Below are 9,701 nucleotides of genomic sequence, written 5' to 3' on the forward strand. Positions count from 1 at the left end.
AAAACAGCTAAGAAAACTGCATCTACAACTTTGCTTTAAAGCAATGCAATGAGAATCACCTTGATGTTTTCTAACTGTGTAGTATATATTCATATTATCAATTGTTTTTACATTACCTTAAATTATAACTACATATGAAGTCACAAGGTTCCCTGCAATGTAACAGTTAACACAGGTCATATTTATAACACTAAATGGCTACATAAGTAAATGATCCAAGCCCAAACTAATGTCTAACCTTAATAATAATACTTAACGAAACAGAAGCTAAGATACTAAGAGCCTAATGATAGCCCTTGGCATCAGACAGGCCTTTCATTAACCTATATGGTTCTGCTGTCCAGGATCTGTTTTCAATATTTATTATAATACAGAGTCAAAACAATGAAGTGGAAACCAAAGGGTTAAACTAAGTCAGTTTTGTGGGTTTTATTTCTCCCAAAGTCTAAATTTTCACATTTCCAATTAGAATAAAGTGGTTTGTAATTAATTTTTATGAAATATTCAAGACACTCAAGGTAAAACAAAAAAGCTGATATTATCATAGTTATTTTGGTTATTACAGCTCTATAGCTTACACTCAATATTTAAGGGTGAAAACCGCATCCATTTTGTTAATGCTGTGAACTGTAGAAGAAAAATTTTTACAATGAATCTTTAAGAGAAAGTTAATACAAATGAATTAAATACTGAAATAAATGTATAATGCCATGGCTAGCTAATGATTTGCATACAAGATCACATTTTAAAATTAATACACTTAAATGTTAATACTGTTCTCTCAAGCTAGAAATAAGCCAGTTGATGTAAACTGGGCTAAAACAAGGATATTCTAAAATAATGCCATCGGTATCAAAAACTCACAGTGAGTTTTTAAGTCTTTAATGTGTACAGTTCCATTTTACAAGGAATTATAAAATCATTAAAGAATCATAATAGGTTTTAAAACATAAGATGTTCTCATATCTGCTAAAAGATGAGGAAACCATCTTTTTAGCAAAATTAAGAAAAGCTAACTGTCTGCAAGAATTTTTTTGAGCCAGAGAGGCCTGAAAAGATACTCTAATCCAATTCGAGGCACTCATTCTGAAATTAAAACTTGGCAAAGTTTGAAGACTTGCCCACAGTGACACAACTAGTCAATGGTAAAGTCAACAATGCCAGGCTCCAAATTTAATGAGTTAATTCTTCCTTCCACCCTAATATGCTCTCTCTCTCACGCCAAGAACGCTGAGGCTGCTGGCATTCAGCCCCTTCTGCTAGTGGTCAACTCAACTCAAAACAACTTGCTCACTAACGCCAACTGATCTAAAAAGCAAAACTCTATTACCAATATTGAAAACAAAGCTCAGAACTTTTGCTTGCTCTAAATCCTGTCTCTAAACACGACACCCTTGACCACATCTTTGGTTGGCAAGAATAAATGAAGATGCTTACTCGGCATGAGCCCCGTTAGCCGCCAGGGCACTAATGCAGTCCAGGCTCCCAGAGCGAGCCGCCTTGTGAATAGGAGTCTCGCCCTCACAGTCCTGAAACGACAAAAAGGAAAGCATTCAGATCCATACAAGACTTCCACATTCTAACGTAATTAACAAAGGCCATGTACCATCTCATTCCTCTGAAATAGAATAAGGTGAGCCAAATCTGAAGCAGAACACAAAGAAATGTAGACGTGAAGAGAAAATAAAAGCAGACCAAGGAAGGAGCACATTCTCCTGAATTCTTAGGTCAAGAACAAAAAAATCATGGGGCCTCTCCAACCATGACAGCACGTACACTCTAGGTGGCAATTTAGAAATCATTTTTATGATGGATCACAGCACAGATGCATATAACACCCAAAATTATTATCCTCAGACCAAAAAATAGTAATCAAGGCCTAAGAGCTAACGTCTGGCCTAGTCCACCCACGTTCATCTACGTCCACCACAGGAGAGCCTGAGTCGAGACACACCAGTGCCTCCCCTGGATTTTTTATCTCGAGCCTGAATTAGGACTATACTTTAAACAAGACAGCTAAGGTTAAAGGGTCACGAAAAAAATGGGAAGGGAGAACACAGGGTCAAACACAGGCGGCTCTGTATACAACTCAGGCTGTCTGTGATGGGGGACTTTGTCCAAGGACTTTTAGAACCTGACTGACCCTTCAGGAAACAATGCTGAAGGAGGCATAGGAAATGAGCAGACTTGGGGAGATGACTCTGAAGACTCATACAGGAATCAGGAAAAAAAAAAAAAAAAAAAAAAAAATTACTTTATACTGTATGAATGGACCAAAAAAAAATGTGGAACACAATTTCATTCACAGGCTCTCAGGTAAAAAAAAAGGTAAAGAGGGCTTCCCTGGTGGCGCAGTGGTTGAGACTCCGCCTGCCGATGCAGGGGACACGGGTTCATGCCCCAATCCGGGAAGATCCCACATGCCGCGGAGCGGCTGGGCCCGTGAGCCACGGCCGCTGAGCCTGCGCGTCCGGAGCCTGTGCTCCGCAACGGGAGAGGCCGCAACAGCGAGAGGCCCATGCACGGCTGGGCCCGTGAGCCACGGCCGCTGAGCCTGCGCGTCCGGAGCCTGTGCTCCGCAACGGGAGAGGCCGCAACAGCGAGAGGCCCATGCACCGCAAGAAAAAAAAAAAAAAAAAAAAAAAAGGTAAAGAAAGATACAGCGATTAAGAGAAGGAAGTTGTTTCCATTAGAAAAACTGATTTAGGACTTTCTGCCTCAGAAATGCCAACTGACTAAGCAGCAACAGTTCCTGAATCACTCACATCCCATCATCACTGAATGCGAACTTGGCAGTAGAAAACTACACATAATTAAGGGATAGACATAAAGCAGGAGTGGGGCAATGGTGCACAGTGCATGGCACTTGGAAATATTAACTCACGGGGGGAAAACTGAGGTGAGGACTAAACTAGAAAGAAGGAGTGGTAAAGCATTTCACAGAAAAATACAATATGAAAGACTCAACCGCTTACTGGAGGGAAAAGTTATGTATAAGCTCAAAAGTGATGTAAAGTTCCAAATAGAATAGTCCCAATTTTGAAGAAAGAAACAAAATCATGAGGCGATACAGGGAACTATCTAGCGAAATCAGACTTAAAAAACCAAAGAAAAACCTACCCTATTGTCTGAAAAGGGGAGGGAAGGGAGAGAGGAGGCACATAATAAGGACAAATAAAAATTACGTACACTATTGCCAGGAAAAGTAGAACTAAGATTTAGGTGAGATTTTGCCAAACACCACAAAAACTCAAGAAAAGCAAAAAGGATTTTAAAAGCTATCTTTGGTACAAGAAGAAAAAGGTTTTCTATACTATTTCGAGAACAGGGTGGGATAGCAATAGATGCCAGAGAAAAAAGCAAAACTACCCGGCTCCTGTTTTGTGTTATACGAGGAGACTATTTAAGCTGGGAAGGGCAGAATAAACACTATTTAAAGAAAACTGCAACCAAGAGAATGAGAGTAAAGAGCCATTTTAAGGTTACTCACATCTCAAGTTCAGACCAGTCATATTTCAAAAATACCAAATAGTCTGTAATATGATTCTAGAACTATTGCTGGCAAACTCTGAGTCATAAAGGACAGTGGGAGAGGTGCCAGAAATCTGACGACGGACAAGTCACCTTGAATTTTAATTTAAAAAATCTTACTTCTAATCTAGTTACAAGAAACTAAAGGCAATATCAAATGCCAGCACCATTCTAGAAGGGGTATTAAAGAGACGACTTACAAAAAGTGACACCCATGGGTAGCCACTATGGACTTACAAAAATAAACCACTTAAAAACTAACTTCACTTCCTCTTCCAGTAAACTTAGAAGCACTGAGCCTCCAGAGAGCACATCTGAGCTTCAGTAACCCCTCATGCCAACCTTAGATATGGCAGAGAAAGTCTCTATTAAACTTGAGGAAAAGGAACTTAGAATGGTAAGAAACTAACATGCCAAGAGAAGAAAAGGTATGCTAAGGTTCAAAAAATTATAGGCACACAAAGAGTAAGAAAAACCTGCATCAAGTTGCATAAGTTTACGTGGGAAATGAGAAAAACTGTCTACCTTGAGATGAGCCAACAGAAAGCCTACGGGGGCCTCAGGGTCACTGGGTGCCTGTCGCAGCAGTCCGAACCGACAGCCGAGATTCGGACGGGCCGAAGCTCCGCACCTGAGACCACAGCCAACCAAGGCCTTTCCAGGAGCAGTGCCAAGACACTCAAGAAACCCAAGCGATACCCTTGTACACGAGAGGACGTGGGGATGCTGAGCCAGGTGGGCTGTTTAAACACAAGAGAGCTGTAAGGAGAGCAGGAGCTGGGGACTCTTGCCCTGGGAGCAGAGTTGAGGAGGGATTTCCACGTAGTGCTGTCTAGAGCAGCTGGGGGAAGGAGGAGAGTCTCAAATCTTTTACCTGTGGAAAATACTGAGCTGCTATAAATCATGACATGAAAAGGGGGCTTCTGGGTTTAAAAAGATTTGAAAAGCAGTGTTAGACAATTTCTGTAGAACTCTCTAAATGTTATGTAACAATTTAATGAAAATCATCATATAGAAAATTTATACGTAAAACTCCACATGAATACTAAATATTAATTACTGCTATTCATGGGCTGTCCGTATTTTATTGACACGGAGATTAAGTTACAACCAGTAAACCACTTGTCCAAGGCCAGAGAGATGAGGAAGCAGGGCGTGCCCCTTCTACCAGGAGAAAAGGGGGGGCGGGGGGGCGGAGAATCCACAAGCAGGAAGGAGACTAGTGGGGACAGGCGACGCCTAGCACCACAATGGTACAGAGTCGCCCACTTTTAACTCCTGAATTCACGGACCAAAGCAACAAAGCAATAGAGGGGCACACGTGAAAGAAGAAGAGTGGAGGGTGGCAGGTGACCCAAAGAGCTGTCCCACATCCAGCTTGCAGCTTAGTAACAGAAACAGGCCTAAAATCCAGGGTTCTCCTCATGCGCCCTTCCCACCCAGTCTCTTAAAGAGAACAAACTGCCCCCTTATCCCTCACTCCCTCCCCTTTCTCACTGACCCTTGTTTTAAACCACTGCTAAAACACCTTTCCTCAATTTGGTGTCCAGGAGTCACTTCCTACAGGACACCTGGCTACTTCTCTGCATCATCCCCAACCCGTACCTGAAGCGATAACTCGTGCTGGTCAACCTGCTAATGCTACCTGAACCACACAGATGACTGCAGATGACTTAGTTGCCATTCTCTTGCTGGAACAGATGTGCTCTCACAATTATCTGTAGAAACGGAGCTAAGGCAGCTGTGAGCAGAGGAGCCAGGAAACCGGGGCTCAAGGCCAGGCTCCTTCAGTCACCAGCTGTGACCTTGGGCAACTCACTGTGGGTCACAATAAGTCACATAACAGGCGGAAGCACTCTGAACACAGGGCATTGCTATGTGACGGGCCAATTATCCACAAATAACTTCATAAACATAAGTTCCAGTCAGCCCACAGGTAAAGATATCAAACTCTAATTAATGCCTCAATTTAAAACTCAACACCATGTAATTAGAACTGGAGGAAGAAAACAAAAACCAACCACGTCAATCATGGGCGCTCCCTTACCGGTTTGTTAATGCTGGCTCCTGCTTGGATCAACCAGACGAGGCACTGAGGATGTCCCCCAAAAGCGGCGATGTGGGCTGGGGTCTGTGCGTAACGGGTGGTGGAGACATCCAGTGTGGCTCCAGCTCTCACTAACTGTATTAAGCACTCCAACTTGGAGAACAGCAGGAGGGGGGACGAAACAGGCATAAACGTCAGTATACTATTAAACGTTACACAGATAATCTAAATTCTGTAATGGAGATGAGCGGCATTTTTTGTTAAACTTTTTTTCTGTTTAAGAACACAAAGTTAAGTCATTCCTTCCCAGTATCATACAAATTTTAAAAAGCTTACTTAAAAGAACATTTTCCCTCGTCCTTGTAAAAGAAAGTTGGTACACAGGAAGAGAAAATCGAAACAATTGACACTATACAAGTTTAAATATTTTGTTTTTCTACAACTGAAAAAGCCCAAATCAATATAATACTGTAAATCAACTATACCTCAGTGTTTAAAAAAGCCAAAGTCAGAAAAGACTAGATTGCATATTCACAGACTTGTCAGAACTAAGCTTGGCCACTTGCACGCGCTATTCTAAAGAAGAAAAATGTTAAAGTGATTGGTCGGTAAACCCTTCACGGTCAAAGACAATTTTCTGCAGCCTGCACTGGCCGCACTGGCTGAATACTCGATTGAGGCCCAGCTCCAGATTGGCTCCTTAGGGAAAAGATGTGTGGAGCAAGTGAGAGGGCAGCGCTTTGTCTTTTCATACTGTTTGTACAGAACCCCCGCCCCCCCCCCCCCCCCCCGCCGCCCCGCATCAAAGACAAAAAGGCCTAGGGCACAGCTGAGCTCTGCCCCTAGCAGGTGACTAAAACAAAAAACCACAGGAGTCAGGACAAGACGTTGCAGCCAGGCATCGGTACCATACTAGCTTCTGGAAGAAGAACCAGCACACCCAACAAATATTTAGCAAGTGCCTCCCGTGTGCCAAGCATGGCGGGAGAAGGCCTGCTGTCCTCAAAGGTTTACACTGCTCCGCCCAGCGTGTCCTCAGGTCCCGGGGTCCCGTTTCCCTCCGAAGCACAATGCAGCTAGCGAAAAAGCACGCACTGCCAACAATTCTCCTCCTGAGAACAGACCTCAAGGGAAGAACAGCTACACTCGGGTCTCATCCCTCGCCTCTTATCCTCTTCCAGCAATTTAAGCCTTTCCCTGTGAAGGGCAGATCACCGCCATCAACGTTTTTGTGAGATGAATGCTCACAGTTGGTGGCACACTGACTTTTCAAACATGACCTGTCTTCCAGGAGTCTGAATCTGAGGGTAATGGCCGATAAAGAGATACCACTTCGGCATATTTTTACCTATCGCCTTTATCAATGTACTGAGCGAAAAATGATGGCCAATACTAGTGATAAGCTGAGCAGGTCTCAAGTCCAACAAAAATGAAACAAGGATGAAAATCGTTTGGTACGCCAGAAGCGGTTAATCTTAACATCAACTGAGAGCTCCCTGGACTTAACATTTGTTACCTGTGGGCTGGATGTGGAAAACCTAGTTTGGAATTTTGGAAAGATACCCTTCAATGCGACAGCCCGTAAAGGCAAGGCGTAATCAGAGCTCCTGAACGACGTTCAGTCTTCTGGGAGCGAACAAGCCTCATGAAAAGGTTAGGACCTTTGTGCCGAGCGGGCACGTCCCTAGGAACGCGGCCTGAGGGCTGGGAGGCACAGGAACGCGTCCAGGCCCACACACGGAGGGAAGCTGTGGGCAGGGTGCAGGGGCACAGGACCGGGAGCCTTCGGTCAGGAGTGCGGCCCGAACAGCCTTTTCGCACAGACTGAACGAGACTTTCTGCGGCCCCTTCTGTATGCAAGACTCTACGGTCACCGTGATTAAAGACAACTGAAAACCCTCAAGTAAATGCCTCTGGTTGCAGCTTCTGGTCTCCGAGGTTCACCTACCGCCCGCGTTCTAGGGAAGCAGAGACTCCGTGAATTCTTACCGTAGAACACACAGGCGTGAAACCGACCGCTCTACGCGCTCCCGGCTACTGTTACTCCCCAGAGACGCCCGACGCAGCCTCGGACCGGGAGACAGTCTAAGCAACCACGTGTCACGAGGCCGACGCATTTCACAGGACGTACCGGATGGTCCTACTGGGCGTCCTTCTCCACCAGGGTCGGGAGGCTGGGAATCCCGAGGGGAGCCGTCTCCCAGAAAGCTGTGCCTCTGCCTCTTACAAGGGCGCCTGTCCCCAAAACACAAAGGCACGGGCGATGCTGGGAAGCAACGCTTTGAGCGTTACCTACAGCCTTTACTGTAAAAGTGCACAAGGCGCCCTCGGCGGGGACATCACCCCTCAGCCTGGGGAAGCCCGCGGTCCAGGGCGGAGGGCGAGGGGCGGGAAGGAGGGCGCTTTCCCAAGGGCGCCGGGTACCCGAGGGGAGCAGCGCCGCGGGCCGCGCCGCGGGTTGTCGCCCAGCCCCGGCCCGCCGGCCTCTCAGCCCTGCCGTCACGACTCCCTCTCACTCCCTCCGCTACCGTAACCCTGGCTTCACTTTGCGGGCGCGCTCAGCCCCCGCGTCCCCGAGGTTCTCCCCGTACTGTGAACGCAGCACCTCGAGCAAAGCGAAGCGGCCGCGTCGGGTGCAAAAAGATAACCACAACACAACCATTTCACCATCATCCTGCCTGTGTCTCCGCAAAAGCGTTTCCCGACTTCAACCCAACCCCATCCCGTCAGGCCGAAGACGTCTTCAGAAGGCCCCGAAAGGGGGTCTCCACGTCTCCGTCACGAAAGCCGCTCTGGACAACAGCACCGTGCACCTCCCTCTGCGACCACCTGTCCCAGCGAACAACCCCCTTTACCGCACGGATGAGGAAAACGCTGCCGCAGCTCTTCAGAATTCAGAGCAGCACGCTGCCCTTCCGATCTCGTGACACTCCAAACACCACAGGTTCGCCTAAGCCGGGCGGGGCGAGTCCCCAGCGCACGGACGCCATCCCACACGGAAGCCCCCAGCAGCTCGGTCCGGGCGTCGCCTTGCCCCGACCCCGCCGTCGGGGGGCGCCGACGGGCTGACCACGGAAACCCTCTAACGCGACCTTCGGGCCGCGGCGGCCTCCCGCCCGGGCGTCCCCGTCGGAGGGGCGTCAGGAGGCCCCGCGGCCTTCCTCACAGAGGTTTTCCTCAGAGAGGCTCCGGACTCTCGCGCGCCGCCCCACGAACCGCGTCTCCGCACCTCGACCCGAGCCGGCCGCCGCGAGAGGCCCGGCCCTCATTCAGCACCGCCCGCGGCGAGGAGCCCTCACCAGCCCGGGCGGCGCCTCCGGGAAGCCGCCCGCGTTCGAAGCTTGCGCCGCCGCACATGCGCCCCGGGCCCCTTCGGGCGCGGGCGCCGCCGCCGCCGCCGGGCCCGCTTCCGCCCGCGCTCCCGGCACTCCCCGCGCGCCCCTCGGGGCCCAGACCGTCCGCGCCGCCGCACATGCGCCCCGGCCCCTCGGGGGGCGCCTTGCCGGCCGACCCAGCGGGCGCCCCGCGTTCCCGACACGCCCCGCGCCCCTCACGCCTCGGCCCCCGCCTTCTCCGGCCCCCGCCTTCTCCGACCCCCCACGGCAAAACCGCGGAAGATGGCGCCTTAAAGCGCCCGCGCCCACCTTGCCGAAGTGCGCGGCCCAGTGCACGGGCGTCCACCCGTAGAAGGAGTCCTCGGCGGCCAGGTGGGCGCGCGGCGTGTGCTGCAGCAGCGAGCAGAGCGTGGCCAGGTCCCCGTCGCGGCAGGCGCGGTGCAGCGGGAAGCGGAGCGACAGCAGCTCCTCGCTGGAGAAGCCCGCCTCCACGCCCGCGCCCGCTCCCGCCGCCGACATGGTCTGTCACCGGAGAGCGCGGGCTGGCGAGCAGAGAAGACGCGCCAGCGAGGACCCGAGAGGCCGCCGCCGCCGTCCGAGCACAAAGAAGCGAGGGCAGCACCGCCGCCGCGTCCCGCCGGCTGCCGAGCAGAGCGCGCACAGGGGCGGGGCGGGGCGGGGCCTGCGGCGCCAGGACTGGGGCTGGCGCCGGGAGACGCCGGGCCAGGAGGCGGGGCCTGGACCGTCGGGGGCGAAGGCCGGGGGCCGTGGGGCGGGGCCTACTCCTG

At 50.0% G+C, this 9,701-nt stretch overlaps 1 protein-coding gene across 8 annotated transcripts in view; it reads right to left on the reverse strand.

Moving 5' to 3' along the window:
- ANKRD10 (ankyrin repeat domain 10) overlaps nt 1–9,560 on the reverse strand; it is a 34,337-nt gene extending 24,777 nt beyond the window's left edge. For 3 of the 8 annotated variants that reach the window (XR_008618964.1, XR_008618963.1, XM_055089344.1), the window contains exons 1-3: nt 9,223–9,556; nt 5,579–5,731; nt 1,438–1,529 (exon numbers count right to left, since the gene is read on the reverse strand). Coding sequence is in view for 5 of the 8 variants with exons in the window: in XM_055089344.1 (XP_054945319.1) it covers nt 1,438–1,529; nt 5,579–5,731; nt 9,223–9,432 (455 nt within the window). In the remaining 3 variants the exon portion in view is untranslated. Of the gene's footprint in view, nt 1–578; nt 628–1,437; nt 1,530–5,578; nt 5,732–9,222 lie in introns of all 8 variants that reach the window. The other 5 variants (XR_008618965.1, XM_055089345.1, XM_024123223.3 and 2 more) reach the window with 4 other exon arrangements.
- Nucleotides 9,561–9,701: the final 141 nt, after the last annotated feature.

This window comes from Physeter macrocephalus, chromosome 13 (genome assembly GCF_002837175.3).
Source record: "Physeter macrocephalus isolate SW-GA chromosome 13, ASM283717v5, whole genome shotgun sequence".
Taxonomy (NCBI): Eukaryota; Metazoa; Chordata; class Mammalia; order Artiodactyla; family Physeteridae; genus Physeter; species Physeter macrocephalus.